Below are 22350 nucleotides of genomic sequence, written 5' to 3'. Positions count from 1 at the left end.
TGTTTTGTTTGCCCCACCAAGATTGACATGCTAAAATCGCCACTGGATGTTACACCCATCTCTGTTAATCCACCCACTTTTTTTTGCAACGCCCACTTTCAGACACTCCAAGTATGCAGTTACCCATACTTGGAGTCTCCGGTAGGCACTTCGACTGAGCCAGCAACGCTGCCGGCTTCATGGCAAAGAGGAATTCCATACACCCAGTTATTTTTGAGTTTGCGCAATTTCACACTAAAGAATGGCGCGGCGTGCCAAATTATATGACTCGTGCATTTCGAAACTTGACACATGTAAAAGATGAAATACCTCCCAAATTAAATGTTTAACTATTACTGAGATTTATATTTTGTAAAACGACAGAGGGTATTTGTTCATTTGAATTTCATGCTTGTTTTATTATTTAAAAGTGGAACATGAATTGCATTATTCAAGTCACGAGTGTGTCCCGAAGTTAATGGGTTTATTGATCCCCTCGAGACTCTCTGGAAGTCAGCCTTGGTGTTTCGTCGGCAACACATGACAAAGAGGGTAGTTTGGGATTCACCGAGAGACAGGACCAACTGGGGTGTATTCATTACACCGATTCTGTTGCAAAACGTTTCTGTTGTTCTGTTTTGCATCAGAAACCATTTACTCCAAACGGTAAACATTTTGCAACAAAAACGAGAGTTTCTATTGGACAAATTCAGGTAGGTCCCTCCCTACTGGAAGAGTATACCATACTTCAAGTGCACTTTTAGTTTTATTTGTATTATTATTTTTGAGCTCGGCATCATTGGGAAGGGCTCATAAGCAAGCATTTCATGGTAAAGTCTACACCAGTTGTATTCGGCGCATGTGACAAATACAATTTTTATGCTACACTCAGAAATAAAGGTGCTATCTAGAACCTAAAAGGGTTATTCGGCTGTCCCCATAGGATAACACTTTGGAGAACCCTTTTTGGTTCTAGGTAGAAACCTGGACCCAAAAAGGTTTCTACCTGGAACCAAAAAGGGTTCTCCTATGGGGACAGCTGAAGAACCCTTTTGAAACCCTTTTTTCTAAGAGTGTAGTGACATATTATTAATTAACTTCTGCTGTACTTCATACTATTTGCTAATAGCCCTCTGTGTCGCTACTACCAATACATTGTAAGTGTGTAGAATACATCTCAAATTATGTCTTACAATCAGGCTACACTTAGTAAACTGTGGGGTCTTTTTAGCATGTAGAAGTACACTTAGTACACTTTGGGCTACCCTGGGTAAATTAAGCCACCTACACATTTCTGTACTGAATTAAATATTACCACTTTTTAAAACCATGTCAATCTTTATTTCCCAAACACAATTCAATTCAATCAATAGACTTTTAAAAAAATCATTTAAATCATATTTTAACACAACCATGTCAATCTTTATTTCCCAAACACAATTCAATTCAATCAATAGACCTTTAAAAAAATCATTTAAATCATATTTTAACACAGCCTTAACACCTAACAAACACTTTGTACTTTTTAAAACACTTTTAACATACAGTAGGCCAGGCCCTGTTGTTGCCTCATATCCCAGAGATAATGCCTTGCATTATGCCTGGGAAGAAAATGCTTACATTTGCTCAACTTGTCATTTGCTCAACTCTTGGCTCAACTTACCCCATGGTCGTTGGCTCAACTTACCCCAAGGCAAACATCTTGACTATATTAGCCCACACAGCTACAAGGATGCACTTTCATGCTAGGTTTAGGATCTCATACTGAAGGTTATTGAGTCCCCAACTGATGTATAGAACAATCTTAAAATGATCTACGTACTTTGGTTTAGATACAAGCATCATGAAACCTCGAACACCAATTAATTGGTGAAAATCTTTTTTAACTTAACTTGCTTATCACTCTTTCCATGTGGTTTCTTCCTTCAGACTCCATGACATGATGGCGTCTTCTGAAATATTTAGTTAAATAATTAATATTGTGTATGGTTTCCTAGAAACAAGGGTTAATTTACCACTTTCGCTCAACTTATCCCACTCTCCCCTACTTATTATGCACAGTTTCCAATGATGAGGCACCTCAGTAGGATTTTAACAGTTACAGTATATTTAAAAACAGAAGGTCACATCATAAAAAACGTTGTTGTGTTTTATGTTATTAAGATAAGGGCCTTAATGTGAAATAACAACAGTAAAGTATATTTAAAAAATGTTTTATTGTCACATACACCGTATAGGTGCAGTGAAATGTGTTGTTTTACAGGGTCAGCCATAGTAGTATGGCGCCCCTGGAGCAAATTAGGATTAAGTGCTTTGCTCAAGGGCACATCAACAGGTTTTTCACTTTCTCGGCTCAGGTATTTGAACCAGCAACTTTTCGTTTGCTGGCCCAACGCTTTAACCACTAGGATACCTGCCGTCCTAGGCACAGGTAGGCAGAGGTTTTCCGTGTTACACACGTTACAAATATAATTACAGTATGTAGCCTACTATAAATGGGGCAGTGTGATAACTTACATTTGACATTTGATTATGCCATTAAAATTGTGAATCCTATGCACGTAAAGTTATTGTGCAAAAGCAATGGTCAACATTGAGAGAAGTTCTGAAAGGAACTTTCAAGAATATTGCGATTTCAAATTGATTGACCTCACAGCTCATCACAGTAGTTCATAGTTCAGTCCTGTCTAATACAAACAAAATAACACAGCACAGCTCATAGTCAAGAAGTCAATGTCAAATAAAATCAACAGTCCGTCTGGAATGAGGAATGAAAGCTACATTTGACTGAACACAGGTAGGTAGGTAGGTAGGTAGGTAGGTAGGTTGATAGATTGTGACAACATGTTATCTGGTAAAACTAGATAAAGTGATTTATAAAATGTGTAATTCCCAAAAAGGAATTCATTTGCAGAGGTCTTTGGTGGTGAGCTGGTACATTGTTTTCCAATGTGTACAATAGAATAAAATATGATTGGTGGAGTGATCAAAATACATGATTGAGTCATTAGCGTGTCTATAGCAACAGTTCTGGATCCCAAAGCTATTCGATCACATGACCATCTTTTGCCCATCTTAAACCACCTTTCAGTTCCTATACACTATAAACAGGCCCAGTGGGAGGTAACTTGAGCTGGTACATGTGGTTTCCATATGTTTGATATTTTCCATTTATTCCATTCCAGCCATTACAATGAGCCCGTCCTCCTATAGCTCCTCCCACCAGTCTCCTCTGAGGCTCAGATAGGCTAATAACCGATTGATAATGCTAGCTTGTAGTTTGCTGCAACCTACAGTATCAGACCACTACTTATGACACAACTTTGATTACAATATAGCAACAGTATGTCAAGGGGCAGGGCTCCAACCTGCAACCATTTAAAGGCATTTTGCAACCCTTTGATTTGGCTGTGTGAGTTAAATTTGTAATTGGTCGCGTGCGAGCTGAACATTCATTACATGGTCACCTCACTCAAAAGTTTCAAAACGTCCTATTTTTGGGGTGGCTAAAACCATGATTTGGTCAAACAGTAAAGTGCATTATTATCCTCATGATTCCTGTAATGAAAGTATTTGCCCAGCCCCTGGGCCTGTTCCGCTGGGGCCTGCTGCTGTGATGAGCAAGCCACTTGATGTGCACTCCGGGAGAGAGAAAAAAGGCTTCTTGATTGTATAACATTTCAATATAACATTTAAAAATCAAATTGTGGGATACACAGCTTTAGAAGCAACTATTGTTCTCAGATTTCTGTGGGTATACTTTATTTTGGTCATCTCTTAATATTGAGCTCGATAGCAACTATTTTACAAAGAAGATATTTAATATGGCTTTAAGATACGAAGCCCGCGAAATGCGCAATTGTGCATTGATCCATTGCGAGTGCATACGGTAGCAGGGCTACAACAGCAAAAAAAATGTAGGACATTACATTTACTTGTAGATTAATACATGACTAACGTTACTAGCAGTGGGTATTATATTTAGTGTTAGCGATCTGGCTAATGTGTTTTGAGTTTTCACTTCCTCGTGGTGTATAAGCCCCCAAATAAATTAGCCTATGATATTAGTGCACATACAGAATTAAGCAAATTCAGCTCTATTGAAAAAAATTCATAAAATTCAGGAGCCCTATTTTAACAGTAAAATTATAACAACAAAACCCTATTGTCAATTCAATTCATGACAATCACTGGATTAGGTTCCACATCAAAATATTGTATCTGGAATCATGCATTCCTGCTTGGACATGTGAGATGAAACAATGTATTTACTGAATAGCCTACCATCTCAGTAGTTATGGTCTATCTTGGGATAGTTATAAAAATCTTTGATATGACTTTACTCCCATAAAAACTGTGGATGGAATCGTGGCTAATGAGGTAATATAAATGTGATGTGACTAAAATATGACTAAAAGGAAAGGGCATTTAGTTGGCTAAAATGGCTCACTGTTTTTGTCATTTTATCAATGACTAAATCATTATTCAAATCACAAAAATGTGACTTAATGATACTTTAGTCAAAATGACTAAGACTAGAATAAATCTAAAAAAGTGTGCCAAAATGAACACTGAAGCAGATCTGTCCTGGGGAGGGGCTGGGCGTGTGGGGGCTGAGGATGTTCCAGTAGTGGCTTTGGAAGTTGAGAGCAGAGAGAGCGAACCCGGCGAGGTGACCGTTTCTCTCCCTGTGTCTGTCACTATCCAGGGGTGGGGGCAGGCTCATGCAATTCCTCAGGGAACCATCACTGCAAAAAGAAAAACACACAAGGCCATTAGACTTTATTTATACTGTATGACAGACATACAAATCTACAAGTAGACTCCATCCATCCATAATATAACCTAGTAGTAATAATTCAATGTCTCTCACCTGGTTATGTCTGCTGGTGCTCCTCTCCAGACCTGTCTGTACATGCTACCAGCCACATCCCCAGCCACCCCAGCTAGCCAACTTATGTCTGCAGGCAGCTCTGGGATCCACTCCACAAACCTGGAGCACAGGAGAGGGACAACACAGAGAGTCATTGTGATGAGTCAAAAGAGATTAGTGCAAAATGGGTCAATGCAGATATTCCAGGTAGCTATTGGTTAACTATTTTAACTAACTATTTAGTAGTCTTATAGTTTAGGGGTAGAAGCTGTTCAGGGTGCTGTTGGTTCCAGACTTGGTGCATCGGTACCGCTTGCCATGCAGGTGCAGAGAGAATGGTCTATGACTTCGGTGGCTGGAGACCTTCCTCTGACACCGCCTGGTATAGAGGTCCTGGATGGCAGGGAGCTCGGCCCCAATGATGTACTGGGCCGTACGCACTACCCTTTGTACTTTATAAGGATCTGAGGGCCCAAGACAAATCTTTTCAGCCTTCTGAGGGGGAAGAGGCATTGTTGTGTCTTCTTCATGACTGTGTTGGTGTGATGTGGACCATGATAATTCCTTAGTGATCCTTAGCTCTTGACCTGCTCCACTACAGCCCTGTTGATGTCGATGGGGGCGTGCTCGGGGGCGTGCTCGGCCCTCCATTTCCTGTAGTCCACGATCAGCGTATTTGTCTTTTCGACGTTGAGGGAGAGGTTGTTGTCCTGGCACCACACTGCCAGATCTCTGACCTAATCCTTATAGGTTGTCTAATCGTCATCAGTGATCAGGCCTACCACCGTCGTATCGTCAGCAAACGACGGTGGTAGGCCTGCAAACGTAATGATGGTGTTGAAGTCGTGCGCTGCCAGTCGTGGATGAACAGAGAGTACAGGAGGGGACTAAGCATGCACGTGTTGTAGGCATTACAGACTGGGTCAGGGAGAGGTTGAAAATGACACTTGCCAGCTGGTCAGCACATGCTCTGAGTACGTGTCCTGTTAATCCGTCTGTCCTTGCGGCCTTGTGAAAGTTAACCTGTTTAAAGGTCTTACTCACATCGGCAACGGAGAGCGTGGTCACACATTAGTCCGGAACAGCTGGTACTCTCATGCATGGTTCAGTGTTGCTAGTCTCGAAGCGAGCATAGAAGGTATTTAGCTTGTCTGATAGGCTCGCGTCACTGGACAGCTTGCGGCTGGGTTTCCCTTTGTAATCCGTGATAGTTTGCAAGCCCTGCCACATCCAACGAGTGTCAGAGCCGGTGTAGTAGGATTCGATTTTGGTCCTGTATTGACACTTTGCCTGTTTGATGGTTTGTCGGAGGGCGTAGGGGGATTTCTTATAATCGTCCAGATTAGTGTCCTGCTCCTTGAAAGTGGCAGCTCTAGCCTTTAGATCAGTGCAGATGTTGCCTATTATCCATGGCTTCTGGTTGGGATATGGGGTACGTATGTACGTACGTACGGTCACTGTGGGGACGGCATTGTCGATACACTTATTAATGAAGCTGGTGACTGATGTGGTAAACTCCTCAATGCCATCGGATGAATCCCGGAACATATTCCAGTCTGTGCTAGCGAAACAGTCCTGTAGCTAGCATCCGCTTCGTCGGATGGATAGAGTTATGGTCAGATTTGGAGGATAGAGTTATGGTCAGATTTGCCAAATGGAGAAAAGGGAGAACTTTGTATGCATCTTTGTGTGTGGAGTAAAGGTGATCTAGAGTTTTTTGGCCTCTAGTTGCACAGTTGACATGCTGGTAGAAATGAGGTAAAACGTATTTCAGTTTTCCTGCATTAACGTCACCGGACACTAGGCGCCGCCTCTTAGTGAGCATTTTCATTCGTTTGCTTATGGCCCTATACAGCTCGTTGAGTGCAGTCTTAGTGCAAGCATCGGTAAATAGTATGGTCTACAGTTTATCATGAGGTATTCTAACTCTGGCGAGCAGAACCACGAGACTTTCTTAATATTAGAGATCGCGCACCAGCTGTTGTTAACAAAGAGACACAAATCCCCTCCCCTGAGCTTCTCCGACGCCACCGTTCTGTCCAGCTAAATTTATATTTACCATGTCCTTGTTTGGCCACAACTCTGAGAAATATAGGATATTACAGTTCTTCAGATCACGTTGATAGGATAGTCTCGAATGGAGCTCATTCAGTTTATTTTCCAGTGATAGCATGTTCGCCAATAGAACGGAGGGTAGAGGCGATTTATCCACTCTCCGACGTAGTCTCGTCAGGTATCCCGCATGCCGGCCTCTATAGCGCCGTATTGTCCTTCATCGAGTGTCGGGGATTTGGACCTGGTCCGGGATAATCAATATGTCTTTCGCCTCCGACTCATTGAAGTAGAAGTACTCGTCCAAATCGAGGTTAGTGATAGCAGTTCTGATGTCAAAAGCTATTTTCTGTCATAGGAAACAATGGCGGAAACATGATGTACCAAAAAAGTAGCGTTCAGTGCAACAAGTACACAAAATAGCACAATTGGTCAGGAGCCTGTAAAATGGCGGCTATTCCCTCCAGCACTATTCTTTACTAATCCAAACCTGTTTGCATTCCTAGTTCGTTTGCATTCACAGTGTTATTTGGTTGCTGTGGTGGGCTAATGACTACTTTGTTGTCAGTGGTTTCTGTCAGGGCTAGTTTGAAGGTATTGGCTACTGTATGCTAAAGGATAGTTATGCTTAAGGCTAGTTCAGGGCTTTTTAGAAGCTGATTTGTTTGCATTACTGTTGTCATCATTTACATTTGTTGCTGTTTGAGCTACTGTGGCCACATTGAGTTCATTGAGGGCTTCTTTGTGGTAGGTAGCACTAGTGGTGTAGGATGTAGTCTTACCTCTTGCCCACTGAGTAGGCTGACACCACAGGTAGTGTGCAGGGCAGGAGCATGTAGGAGGCCACTCTGACCGGCAGCATCTCGGACACCTTAGCATACAGACCAGGCTTCTGCTGGCACGCCTCACAGAACACTACAGTCATAGACACACAATATGTTACACTTCGCACAGCCTCAGAGGACTTTCAGATACACACAACAACCACACGTCACTGACAAGAGCACAGTGACAACACAATGTTATAATTAGATAACAACAGCTTCGAGCAGAAAATATTGGAAAGTCTAGGTCAGGGATGGGCAACTTTGATGGGGGTGGGGCCCACAAAAAATCTGAACTCATCATGATGGGCCGCAGTGTCTCGCAGGTCTGCATACACACGTCCACACCCACACATGCAGTCAGAGCCGGCCCTAGCCTTTTGGGGTGTGACATTTTGTTGGGGGGGCCCCACACCTTGCAAGCAAAACATTAAAGCAGCCCCCATCTTGAAAGTGGATAATTTTTTTTGCAGTTTAAAGGTTAATTTCCTGTAATTCTATACATTTTGCCATGGGGCGTAGAGAACATTTTGCCGTTTTTAATATGATATCTGAGAGACTAACAAAATCAATGGGGGTCCCCGATTGGTAATTCGATCATGATCACGATTACTGCAATTTTAGATAAATGGCTAAACTGGGGCGGCAGGTAGTTTAGTGGGTAAGAGCATTGTGCCAGTAACCGAAAGGTCGCTGGTTCTAATCCCCGAGCCGACTAGGTGAAAAATCTGTCGATGTGCCCTTAAGCAAGGCACTTAACCCTAATTGCTCCTGTAAGTCGCTCTGGATAAGAGCGTCTGCTAAATGACTAAAATGTACCAATCCCCCAAAACATTGCTGACATGGGCTAATTGAGTGATTGTCAGTAGTTAAGTTTCCATCAAATTTGCGACAGATTTGGTGTGAATATTCTAAAATCTGCATAAAACAATATGCGCATCAAACGGACTTTTTGCGGATAAAAGGCTGGTGGTGATGACAAAGGCTGGTGGTGATGACAAGTTCTCTGTCGTAGCCGGCTGCGACCGGGAGACCCATGGGGCGGCGCACAATTAGCTAGCGTCGTCCAGGGTAGGGGAGGGAATGGCCAGCAGGGATGTAGCTCAGTTGGTAGAGCATGGCGTTTGCAACGCCAGGGTTGTGGGTTCGATTCCCACGGGGGGCCAGTATGAAAATGTATGCACTCACTTAACTGTAAGTCGCTCTGGATAAGAGCGTCTGCTAAATGACTAAAATGTACATGTAAATTAAATGGGTTTACATCACATTTTCAACTCTACTGATGGTTTTGTTACATGAACTGTTGCGTTATATAGCCAATGTGCCCACTCTGGTCTTGGCACATGCGCTTCAGCCAACAGCTCACAGATACAGTGCGGGTAGGCTACCTACATTACAAGATTATTATTGATGAGCGATATTATTTGTATTTGTCAAACGACAGCCAAGCATCGATCATCCTGTCACCAGAATAAGACCCTTTATTGGAAAGGAGTATCAAGCTCATTCACCTTGCACATTCACCACGCTGTGAAGTTAATCATAATTTATTTCATCTGCAGCCTAATAAACTGCCTGCCTCCCGAGTCATAGTGGGAGGACCACACAACATACAGTATCATTGCGTGACTCCAAGTTTACTTCAATATGATGGTTAATATATACATATTTGCGCATTAAGACGTTTCCACCACCATTTCTCGCATAATTAATTTTACAGACACAAAAAGATCCCACCATGTCGGCATTTATAAAATTGTACCGGCATTTCATGTTTCCATCAGCCTTGTCGTGACTTTTTTTTTCACGTGTCAGGTAATTCATCCGCATGAAATGGTTGGATAGAAACCTGGTTAGTGACTGACATAAGAGAAAAACTGCTGATGCACAACCACATTTTGAAAATGCACCTTTTGTATTCTACTATACTAACTCTTGAGAGTAAGTCGAGACCCCGACTTGTGTGTGTATATATATATATATATATATATATATATATATATATATATATACAGCTCTTAAGAGACCACTGCACATTTTTCTTAAATCAGCATCTCTACATGTATGACAGCCATTCCATTCCAGTGTCTGTTGAATTCCAACACAGGCACACCTCATTCTACTGAATTAGGTACTGATTAGGTGATTACCTGAAACAAATCTTATTTAACGAGGAAAAGTATAAAAACCACTGCTGTGGTCATCACTATCCTCTTGCAATAGGACCAGCTGGATGGCAAAAACAGTGCTAATAGTACCTCAAAAGTAATATTAATCAAAAAATAACTATTGACCATGCCAAAAGAGTTGAAAAGGAAAGTTTTGAGTGAGGAAAAGAAGGGTTCAATTCTGGCTTTACTAGCAGAGGGATACAGTGAGCGTCAGGTTGCTTCCATCCTTAACATTTCAAAGACGGTGGTTCATAAGAACAAGGTCAAGCAGCAGACATTGGGGACAACAAAGCTACAGACCGGCAGAGGCCGAAAACGACTCTTGTGTAGACCGGGATGACCGCCAACTCATTCGAATGTCACTCAACAGTCGTAGGATGACATCAAGTGACCTACAAAAAGAATGGCAAACGGCAGTTGGGGTGAAGTGCACGGCGAGGACGGTTCGAAACAGGCTCCTAGGGGCAGGGCTGAAGTCGTGCAAAGCTAGAAAAAAGCCCTTCATCAATGAGATGCAAAGAAGAGCCAGGCTGAGGTTTGCAGAAGACCATAAGGATTGGACAGTAGAGGACTGGAGTAAGGTCATCTTCTCTGATGAGTCCAATTTTCAGCTTTGCCCAACACCTGGTCGTCTAATGGTTAGACGGAGACCTGGAGAGGCCTACATGCCACAGTGTCTCGCACCCACTGTGAAATTTGGTGGAGGATCGGTGATGATCTGGGGGTGCTTCAGCAAGACTGGAATCGGGCAGATTTGTCTATGTGAAGGATGCATGAATCAAGCCACGTACAAGGTTGTCCTGGAAGAAAACTTGCTTCCTTTTGCTCTGACATTGTTCCCCAACTCTGAGGATTGGTTTTTCCAGCAGGACAATGTGCCATGCCACACAGCCAGGTCAATCAAGGTGTGGATGGAGGACCACCAGATCAAGACCCTGTCATGGCCAGCCCAATCTCCAGACCTGAACCCCATTGAACATTTCTGGAATGTGATCAAGAGGAAGCTGGATGGTCACAAGCCATCAAACAAAGTCACCCAACATCAATGTGAAAGGCTGGTGGAGAGCATGCCAAGACGCATGAAAGCTGTGATTGAAATCAGGGTTATTCCACCAAATATTGATTTCTGAACTCTTCCTAAGTTAAAACATTTAGTATTGTGTTGTTTAAAAATGAACATGAACTTATTTTCTTTGCATTATTCGAGGTCTGACAACACCGCATATTTTTTGTTATTTTGACCAGTTGTCATTTTCTGCAAATAAATGCTCTAGTTGACAATATTTTTATTTGGAATTTGGGAGAAATGTTGTCAGTAGTTTACTATTTTCTACATTGTAGAATAATAGTGACGACATCAAAACTATGAAATAACACATATGGAATCACGTAGTAACCAAGTGTGTTAAAAAAATCAAAATATATTTGATATTCTTCAAAGTAGCCACCCTTTGCCTTGATGACAGCTTTGCACACCACTCTTGGCATTCTCTCAACCAGCTTCATGAGGAATGCTTTTTCAACAGTCTTGAAGGAGTTCCCACATATGCTGAGCACTTGTTGGCTGCTTTTCCTTCACTCTGTGGTCCAACTCATCCCAAACCATCTCAATTGGGTTGAGATCAGGTGATTGTGGAGGCCAGGTCATCTGATGCAGCACTCCATCACTCTCATTGGTCAAATAGCCCTTACACAGCCTGGAGGTGTGTTTTGGGTCATTGTCCTGTTGAAAAACAAATGATAGTCCCAATAAGTGCAAACCAGATGGGATGGTGTATTGTTGCAGAATGCTGTGGTAGCCATGTTGGTTAAGTGTGCCTTGAATTCGAAATAAATCACTGACAGTGTCACCAGCATAGCACCTCCAGACCATCACACCTCCTCCTCCATGCTTCATGGTGGGAACCACACATGCAGAGATCAACAGTTCACCTACTCTGCGTCTCACAAAGACACAGCGGTTGGAACCAAAAATCTCACATTTGGACTCATCAGACCAAAGAACAAATTTCCACCGGTCTAATGTCCATTGCTCGTGTTTCTTGGCCCAAGAAAGTCTCTTCTTCTTATTAGTGTCCTTTAGTAGTGGTTTCTTTGCAGCAATTCGACCATGAAGGCCTGATTCACAGTCTCCTCTGAACAGTTGATGTTGAGATGTGAAATTCCACAAATTAACTTTTTTAACAAGGCACACCTGTTAATTGAAATGCATTCCAGGTGACTACCTCATGAAGCTGGTTGAGAGAATGCCAAGACTGTGCAAAGCTGTCTTTTTATTTGTATTTTATTTTTTTGTCATTTAGCAGACGCTCTTATCCAGAGCGACTTACAGTTAGTGATTGCATACATTTTCATACTGGCCCCCCATGGGAAACGAACCCACAACCCTAGCGTTGCAAGCGCCATGCTCTACCAACTGACTGTCATCAATGCAAAGGGTGGCTACTTTGAAGAATCTCAAATATAAAATATAGTTTGATTTGTTTAACACTTTTCTTTGGTTACTACATGTGTTTGATGTCTTCACTATTATTCTACAATGTAGAAAACAGTAAAAAATAAAGAAAAACCCTTGAATGAGTAGGTGTGTCCAAACTTTTGACTGGTACTGTATATACACAAAAAAAATAGGAAATTGATTCGCAGGCCTACAAAAGGGGCGCGGGACACCAGTTGCCCATCCCTGGTCTAGGTTGACCTCCTATCTACCTTTCTTGATTTCGGTAGGCAGGTTGTCAACAGTCTGCTCATCCAACCACCAGTGTTGCTTTCTCAGGAGGCTGACTCGCCAGAACATCCAGTTCTTAGTGGTTTCCATGGCGATGGGTTTGCAGCAGCAGGTGGCTTCTGATGGGTTGGGGCCGGCTGTCGGACACTCCAGCTTCAGCAGATCTGACATCATAAACAATACATTAATATTCTTTGTAATACAGCATAGACGGGTTGGTTGTTTAGCAACAAAACCGACGCGTGGCAACTATGGGGCAAAACAGACAGGGTTGGCTTAGATTGTTGACAACATGTAAACTATATTTTGTCTCAATGTTTATTGAAACCATAAATACATTTGTACAATGAGCATTTGTTGTCTCTCAAATACATTGTTATAGTTGTTGGTTAGCTAGCTAGCCATATTTGCATTGACATGAAATCAGTCAAAACACCTCAAAACAAGACATGGTATCAAGATAAAACGAGCTGAAACGAGCCACCTACGATTCGCTCAGAATCATAATAAAGCACGGCTTCCCACACCATGGATGTGCGTGCATTTTCGTGATGTTGTCAGCCAACCCATCTATACAAATATTACACCATAAATAAGTGTTGGTTTACCATAATGTAAATGGAAATAAGTACTGGTTTATTCCATACTTCCTGTTGAACCCTATACAATTGACATTATTGATGCTCACTGCATTTATGTCACAGTAGCTTATGATCTTAGCACAGCCCACTATTACTGTCAAAGGCAACATAGTAATACTCACGGTTCTCCTCAAGAAAGCGAAGGGCGTCCTTGTAGCCACTCTCACATATCTCTGCCATGACCTGTCAAAGAAAACACTTAGATATTGAGGTAGGGGATCATATGAAAGAGGTATATTGAATAAATATACTGCTCCTATATAAGAGAGACGATACCCATAAGACAGAGACTTTGTTAATCATATAAAAACAGATATATAACCATACAAGATACAGGTCATGATCCCATTCATCATGTCATTTGTTATAACTGTCACTATATCATTGACTGATTAGCAATCATGTTATTGCTGATAATTAACTATGACATAAGCAGTTGTTTTTAACCACATAAAACGGAGGGAAATTCTGGCCTCCCGAGTGGCGCAGTGGTCTAAGACACTGCATCGCAGTGCTAGAGGCGTCACTACAGTTCGTTCCCATGAGGTGGCACACAATTGGCCTAGCGTCGTCCAGGTTAGGGAGGGTTTGGCTGGCCGGGATATCCTTGTCCCATCGCGCTCTAGCGACTCCTTGTGGCGGGCTGGGCGCATGCACGCTGACTTCGGTCGCCAGGTCTACGGTGTTTCCTCCGAACACATTGGTGCGGCTGGCTTCTGGGTTAAGCGAGCAGTGTGTCAAGAAGCAGTGCGGCTTGGCAGGGTCGTGCTTCGGAGGACGCATGGCTCTCGACCTTTGCCTCTCCTGAGTCCGTACGGGAGTTGCAGCAATGGCACAAGACTGTAACTACGGGACAGTAAAAACTGTTGACCCATTGGGGCGGGTCAACACTACTCTTCCCCAAGTATAGTTCTCAAATAAAGAGTTCCCATCACATCCAGGCCCACGGGCCGAGGGTGATGGTTCAGAATGTTCCCATGCAAAACAATCAACCTCTCAAGGGCGTCCTTGTCCAGCCACCAGGCCTGGCAGGGCCCACGTCCCTTCCACGGGACAGGTTGCCACATGCAGAGTTGCCCCAGTGGGGTGACTGCCACAGGGCTCCCCGGACCCCCAGTGGACAGGTGGGTTCCCTTGCTCCTCACAGAGAGCAATGGCATGCATGTGCAGTCTCCCCTTGGGTCCTACGCACCGTAGACCAGGGGTACAGACTACAATTCGCAGGGGTCCCCCCGCGTTTCATGGGAATAGTGAAGTCCACTGCACAGGAGGAAGCATCCCGAGTCCTCAGAGACGAGATACAGTCTCTGTTGGCCAAGGGAGCCGTATGCGTGGTGCTGAGGGAGGAAGCTCACCAGGGCTTATTCAGACGTTATTTCTTGGTCCCCCCCAAAAAAGGAGATCCTGGATTTACAGCACCTCAACAAGCATCTGAAAGTCTACAAATTTTGAATGATAACGTATCGCGAGTGGTTCACCACAGTAGACCTCAAGGATGCTTGTCCTGCACACAGGAGATTTCTAAGTTTCGCCTTCGATCGGCCCTTCGAGGGCATAGCCTACGAATATCTCACCTTACCATTCGGTCTGTCCCTTGCCCCACGGACATTCACGAAGTGTGTCGAAGCCGCCCTAGCCCCCCTACGGGAGAGCGGCTTAAGAGTCCTGACGTACCATCGACGACTGATTGATCTGACTGGTTGATCTACGCGGACACTTGGGCTCGGGCAGCGGAGCACACAGCCCGCTGTTGTATACCTGCTCGCTCTAGACTTCAGGATAAATCGTGCCAAAAGCTCGCTCTTACCAACCCAGCAGAAAGTATTTTTGGGATTGTCTCTGGACTCTGTAGCCTGTTGAGCAGCCCTCACCATGGAGACAAGAGACATCTTTTCGCCACTGCCTCTCAGTGTTTTGCCCAGCAACATCAGTCACGTAATGGATGTGTCTGAGGCTTCTTGGGCTCATGGCCTCCATGATTGTGGCAGTTCTGCTTGGTCTCCTCCTCATGAGAGACTTCCAGCATTGGGTGACCTCACTCCACTCCGCTTGGACCCGTCTCTCCACCAGCACAGGCACGTGCTTCTCTCTGCAAAGTGTCTATCGGCACTTCAATGCTGGAAAGACCCATCCCTCTTGACGCAGGGCTGCCCTACTGGGAGAGTCGTCATGCGCAAAGTAGTGACAACGGATGCATCACTACAGGGATGGGGGCAGTCCACGAAGGGCATATGGTGAACGGCGTATGGTCAGACTCTATGAGTACAGCCCATATCAACGTTTTCGTACAGAAAATGGTCTATCCCTCATTGTGATAGCTCCGCATTACCCGGGAAGCCATGGCTGGCGGAGATTGTACCTCTCCTGTACGCGCAACCATGGCGCCTCCCACAGCGCAGGGATCTGCTATCCCAAGAGCAGAGTGAAATATTCCACCCTCATCCTGAGCTGATGGATCTCTGGGCTGGCCCGTGAGAGGTCCAACTTAGCCTTGGCGGGCTTGCCTCCGAACGTGGTTGCCACAATTTAGAGCGCCACAGCCCCTTCTACAAGAGATCTTTACGACCTGAAGTGGAGGGTATTCGAGAGGTTGGGTTAGAGACGAGAGTTGGTCTCCTTTCAGTGTTCCATCCCTGCCGTTCTCTCCTTCCTACAGGAATTGTTTGACAAGGGCAAGGCATTTTCCACCATTCAGATCTACTTGGCGGCGATCTCAGCCTGTCATTTAGGACTAGGTGAGATGACGATCGGGGCTCACTCCCTGGTTCATTGTTTTATGAAGGGAGCGCGCTGTCTCCATCTGGTCTCCAAGCCACTTGCATTGTTCTGGATGCACTTACAGGCAATCACTCTGAACCCCTGGAGACAGTGGATCTTAAGACTCTCTTATGAGACGGCCCTGTTGCTCACCACGGCCAAGCGCGTTAGCGACCTTCATGCGCTCCCGGTTCATCCTTTATGCACTCAATTTGCCCCTAACTACTCCAAGGTTAGGAATGAACGCCGCGTTCATTCCTAAGGTCATTTCCATGAGTCAAGCCACTGACCTCTTCCCCTTCCACCGTCCACCGTTCTCTTCTCCAGAGCAGCGGTGCCTTAACATGTTGTGTCCGGTGCACGCACTGCACATCTACATAGACAGGACTAGGTCATTCCGGAGTTGTGACCAACTGTTTGTTTGCTTCACCAACCCTGCTCGGGGTAGGGCTTTGCCCAAACAACACCTCTCCCATTGGGTAGTGGAGGCTATCACCAAGGTGTGCAGTTGTCTCCCCTGGGTGTCCGGGCACATTCCACTAGAGGAATTGCCACATCATGGGCACTGTTCAGAGGCATCTCCGTCTTGGAGATTTGTGCAGCGGCTAGTTGGGCTTCCCCTCACACCTTTGTGAGGTTCTATCGCCTGGACGTTACTGCACCCTCCCTGGCACACAGTCCTTGGTGCTGGAGCTGAGTAGGATGGATCAGGTACATTACCATGTACCACAACAGGCTTCTCAGGAAACAGACTATTGGCAATCGGGCGTTTTGCAAGTGTCCCATAGTGAGATGTCGAACCGAGTCGACTGAAAGAAAACTTTGGGTTACGGTATGTAACCCCAGTTCTCTGTAGGAGATGAGGGAGACATCTCACCAGATTGCCCCTCTTGCACGACTCGTGTAAGAGGTAGTTCTTAGAATGAGGAAACCAGAGCAGTGCAGGGTGTTATATAGACGCGTACACCAACAAAGCTCTGATTGGCCTGTTAGGCGTTATTTGAATAAGGTTTCAACCAATGACCCGCAGAAGAGGGTGTGTCCCATAGTGAGATGTCTCCCTCATCTCCTTCAGAGAACCGGGGTTACATACCGTAACCCAAACATTTCATAACACATTCATAACCATACATAAGGCATTTACAAGTAGTCATAAACAACCCATCTAATGAATGGGACTAAGGAGCATCCTGATCCTCCATCCTACCTTTGGCAACAGGGCCTACATAACACATTCATAACCCATAAATAACACATTGGTAAGCAGTCATAGCGGGAGTCCTACGCTCTTTGAAAAAAGGATTGCAAAGGGTTTTCCGGCTTCCCCATATGAGAACCCTTTTTGGTTCCAGCTCTCTGTGGAAATGCTTCTACATGGAACCCAAAAGGGTTCTACTTGGAACCAAAAATTGATCTTCAAAGAGTCCTATGGTGACAGCCGAAGAACCATTTAAGGTTCTAGATAGAAAAAAAGGTGCTAAGTGTGTACCTTGAGTTCTGGGGGGAACAGGGCCTTGCTGAGGCGGTACATGTTGCCCAGGTTCAACCGGATGGAGGTGTTGTTGAGACGAAGCTCGTGGAAGTTGAAGGAGGTGTCCCGGGGACAGATGTCGCTTTCGCCAGAGAACGGCGAGATGCTGATGGTGTTCTTCAGCACTGACTGTGGAAGGTTGTCACTGATCCCCCCATCCACATAACGCTGGAGAGAGAAGGGGGGGGAGAGAGGGAGGAGGGGGAGAGAAAGTGAGAATACTTGGGTGTTTTTGGACCCATGCTCAATTATAAACAAGGCTGTTTGACTATTTACTTACATCAGGACCACAGCCTCTCCACAGAGCAAGACCCCAGACATACTGTGGTCAATATGTCTCAGGGCTGACAGAGATGACTGTTCTACATCGCTTATAAAGGCTATCAACTTAGAGAAGATTTGTCTGGCATTCACTCTAAGGGGCAAGACACATCAATACAGCTGTTACAGAATCCCCCTGCCAAGGGCGCTATATCACTGTTTTGTGTGAGCATTTGTTTATTTGCTTTCTGGAGCCACGCTGTCTCTCTCACCCATCCTCACCCTTTCACCCCCCGACCAGAGAGATGATATCTCCTCCAGTTTATGGCTTCAGCCAATCAGACAATAGCCATGTGTCTCAACCCTGTGCAAGCTCTAGCCATGCAGTCTCTCCAGGCCCTGATTGGCTAGCCAGCCTGACCCCATGCTCTCCAAGGGAGTAAATATTGCCGTACCTAAACTGTGTTATTCCAGTCTGTGAGTGTGGGTGAACATATGTGCATACGATTCGTGACTACAAAGTAAGTTGATGTCGCTGTTATCATTGTAGTATGTGCTAGAGTAGTAGTATTCCATGTAGTTCTCATTCAAGTTATTATGTTACTTCTGATATTGTATGCAATGATGAGTCCTTGCTCTTGTGTGTTGCTGTGCAATAGCATACTATTTGTATAATATACAATCCTTGCCATTATTCTTACTGTGTCATCACCATGCTAGTCATTAATCTGGTGTTACTATATAATACATGCTTATTAGGTCATTATTAGACACAGTCCTTGTTGTTTTATCCCATATCCCATTCTATCGTACTCTGAAAATATATATTCAGGCCAGTGTATTTATCTCCTGTATAGCATATGTATTACCTCTCTATTTCTGTCCATTACAGAACCATACCCATGTACATCTTCTCCTGTGTGTGATTTAAAGTTCCTGTGTGTGTTAACGCTTGGGCTGCTTTATTCCCCTCTAACCGGGGGGCGGTGTCAGTGAGTCACAAACCAGTAAAATATGTAGAGCCGGGTCGCTCTCTTTCAACAGCCCCGTGCCTGAGACAGAAATAGATATAGCACATAGGTCTTTAAAGCACTGACAGAGACCCCTAGGTATTTTGAGGAGAAAGTAAGTAAATAATAGTATTTGGAAAATATATTATAAATATTTGTTGTTGACTGCCTCCAACTATCTTCTGCTAAAAAACATGTCATTTATAACCTAACTCTGTTATCACTGAAATCTAATATGATACGACATATTCAAGGAAATTCCCCTCTTGAGGGCATATTAGGCATGTCAGTACAATATTTCCCCATTAGCCAGCCTCTCCACACTGCTAACTCATGACCAAACAATCTGACATTACTATTTGGAGAATTAATCAATTTTTATGCCAGTCTTATATACAGTGCTATGAAAAAGTATTTGCCCCCTTTCTAATTTTCTCTACTTTTGCATATTTGTGATACTGAATGTTATCAGATCTTCAACCAAAACCAAATATTAGATAATGTCACGGTTTCGGCCGAGGCTGCCTCTCTCCCTTGTTCGGGCAGGCTTCGGCGTTCGTTGTCTCCGGAATACTAGCTGCCACCGTTGTATGTTTCATGTTCGTTTGCTTTTGTCTGATTGTTGTCACACCTGTTATCATTTAGTGTCATTAGTGTCCTATTTAGTTCTCGTTGTGTTTGTCAGGTGTTGTGTGTTATTGATTTTGGTCTGTCGTGTGTTGGGCTTATTTTCGCCCTTTCGCTCGGTTGAGCTTTCCTCCACTGCGTTGGAGCGTTACGCACCTGTTAGTGCGCTTGTTGCTATTTCGCCTTCGTGCGTATTTTTGCCTTCGGGCAAGTGTTGTTATTTTTCCTGTTTGGAGATTAACTAAAGTTGTTTGAACTATCCTTCGGTGTTCTGCGTTTGATTCCACCATTGGTGTGTTATTCTGTCACGCGTGCTGTAGGTGGGTGGAGTGGTGGAATCAAACGCAGAACACCGAAGGATAGTCCAAACAACTTTAGTTAATCTCCAAACAGGAAAAATAACAACACTTGCCCGAAGGCAAAAATACGCACGAAGGCGAAATAGCAACAAGCGCACTAACAGGTGCGTAACGCTCCAACGCAGTGGAGGAAAGCTCAACCGAGCGAAAGGGCGAAAATAAGCCCAACACACGACAGACCAAAATCAATAACACACAACACCTGACAAACACAACGAGAACTAAATAGGACACTAATGACACTAAATGATAACAGGTGTGACAACAATCAGACAAAAGCAAACGAACATGAAACATACAACGGTGGCAGCTAGTATTCCGGAGACAACGAACGCCGAAGCCTGCCCGAACAAGGGAGAGAGGCAGCCTCGGCCGAAACCGTGACAGATAAAGGGAACATAAGTGAACAAATAACACAACAATTACATATTTATTTCATAAACAAAGTTATGCAACACCCAATTCCCCTGTGTGAAAAAGTAATTGCCCCCTTACACTCAATAACTGGTTGTGCCACCTTTAGCTGCAATGACTCCAACCAAATGCTTCCTGTAGTTGTTGATCAGTCTCTCACGTCGCTGTGGAGGAATTTTGGCCCACTCTTCCATGCAGAACTGCTTTAACTCAGTGACGTGTGGTTTTTCAAGCATGAACTGCTTGTTTCAAGTCCTGCCACAACATCTCAATTGGGATTAGGTCTGGACTTTGACTAGGCCATTCCAAAACTTCCAATTTGTTGCTTTTTAGCAATTTTCATGTAGACTTGATTGTGTGTTTTGGATCATTGTCTTGCTGCTTGACCCAGCTGCGCTTCAGCTTCAGCTCACAGACGGATGGTCTGACATTCTCCTGTAGAATTCTCTGATACAGAGCAGAATTCATGGTTCCTTCTATTAAGGCAAGTCATCCAGGTCCTGAGGCAGCAAAGCATCCCCAAACCCTCACACCACCACCACCACCATGCTTGACCTTTGGTATGATGTTCTTACTGTGCAGTGTTTGGTTTTCGCCAGGCATAATGGGACCCATCTCGTCCAAAAGGTTGACTCAAGTTTGCCAAAAAGCACCTGGATGATCATCAAGACTCTTGGAAGTATGTTCTATGGACAGATGATTCAAAAGTATAACTTTTTGGACGACATGGTTCCAGTAATGCCAGTTCATGCTTGAAAACCCACACGTCACTGAGTTAAAGCAGATTTGCATGGAAGAGTGGGCCAAAATTCCTCCACAGCGACGTGAGAGACTGATCAACAACTACAGGAAGCATTTGGTTGGAGTCATTGCAGCTAAAGGTGGCACAGTTATTGAGTGTAAGGGGGCAATTACTTTTTCACACAGGGGAATTGGGTGTTGCATAACTTTGTTTATGAAATAAATGAAATAAATATGTAATTGTTGTGTTATTTGTTCACTTATGTTCCCTTTATTTAATATTAGGTTTTGGTTGAAGATCTGATAACATTCAGTATCACAAATATGCAAAAGTAGAGAAAATTAGAAAGGGGGCAAATACTTTTTCATAGCATTGTAATTACACGATGTAGCTCCATTTCAAGTTCAGATTTGTGAATTAATTAATATTTTTCCAGTGTAAAACGCTTAGAACATCTGAGGGAAAAAGGATAGCAGTGCCAGTTCCAAAGCCAGATCAAGACTCAATTTGGCAGTGAGGTTGGCAAAGAGAGTTCAGGGCTGAGGGCAAAGATTGTAGTATATTTCCTTGTTCAGAGTGTCATAGCCAACTGTTACGTGAATGTAGTCCAGTGACGAAATCTAGTTTAAATGAAACCGCATCACTTTCACAAGAAACTTAAATAAATCATATGTACAGTATTCTGAAAAAGTACATGCTCAGTCAACTGGCAGAAAGTTAAACTTCATGCAATCAGATATGCTGTAAGTCAATTATGACTGTTCTATATATTTGTCATAATAGGCCTAGTATAGGGCATACATCTATATAGAGAGATATGGCATAACATGCTGTCTAGACCGGGCGTTCGCAAATTGATTTTGTACATCAACACCAGACGCGATCCGGACACGCAGGTTGAAATATCAAAACAAACTCTAAACCAAACATATTAATTTGGGGACAGGTCAAAACGCATGAAATGTTAATGGACATTTAGCTACAAACATTGGGTTGTTATTTTACCTGAAATGCACATAGGTCCTTTTTTCTAGAACTTTGACCCATTTTGAGTCACACAAAATCGTGTGTTCTCTACTCCCACAATTAATCCACAGATAAAAGGGAAAATCTAGTTCATTTCTAGTAATCTCTCCTCCTTCAGTCTTCTTCTACTGTGGACTTTACACAGCGGTTGGCAACCAACCTGGCTACGCAGACGCTTGCGAGCAGTTTAGATTAAATGATTGAATAACATGCATGTGTACATTTATTTTGCAACGCATGCAACGCGGGTGGTGTGGTCAGCATGTAAGACAGGTCTGTGTGTTAATGTGTTGAGTCACAATGTAGACTTGGCTCTGAGTCAGTTCTTCCCCCGAGCCAGAATGGTACGAGAGAA

At 43.8% G+C, this 22350-nt stretch overlaps 1 protein-coding gene across 1 annotated transcript in view; it reads right to left on the bottom strand.

The window, feature by feature from the left end:
* Positions 1 to 1374: 1374 nt before the first annotated feature.
* Positions 1375 to 22350, bottom strand: part of LOC311129903 (patatin-like phospholipase domain-containing protein 2) — a 35053-nt gene continuing 14077 nt past the window's right edge. The window contains exons 4-9 of the mRNA XM_084162442.1: positions 17515 to 17724; positions 13391 to 13451; positions 12609 to 12791; positions 7687 to 7819; positions 4853 to 4972; positions 1375 to 4727 (exon numbers count right to left, since the gene is read on the bottom strand). Coding sequence (XP_084018568.1) covers positions 4526 to 4727; positions 4853 to 4972; positions 7687 to 7819; positions 12609 to 12791; positions 13391 to 13451; positions 17515 to 17724 — 909 coding nt within the window. The 3' untranslated portion in view covers positions 1375 to 4525. The remainder of the gene's footprint in view (positions 4728 to 4852; positions 4973 to 7686; positions 7820 to 12608; positions 12792 to 13390; positions 13452 to 17514; positions 17725 to 22350) is intronic.

The sequence above is a fragment of the Coregonus lavaretus genome, assembly GCF_964263955.1.
Source record: "Coregonus lavaretus genome assembly, chromosome: 5".
In the NCBI taxonomy this organism is placed as follows: domain Eukaryota; kingdom Metazoa; phylum Chordata; class Actinopteri; order Salmoniformes; family Salmonidae; genus Coregonus; species Coregonus lavaretus.
Note: the sequence above shows the minus strand (reverse complement) of the source record. Positions and strands in the feature narration are given on the sequence as shown.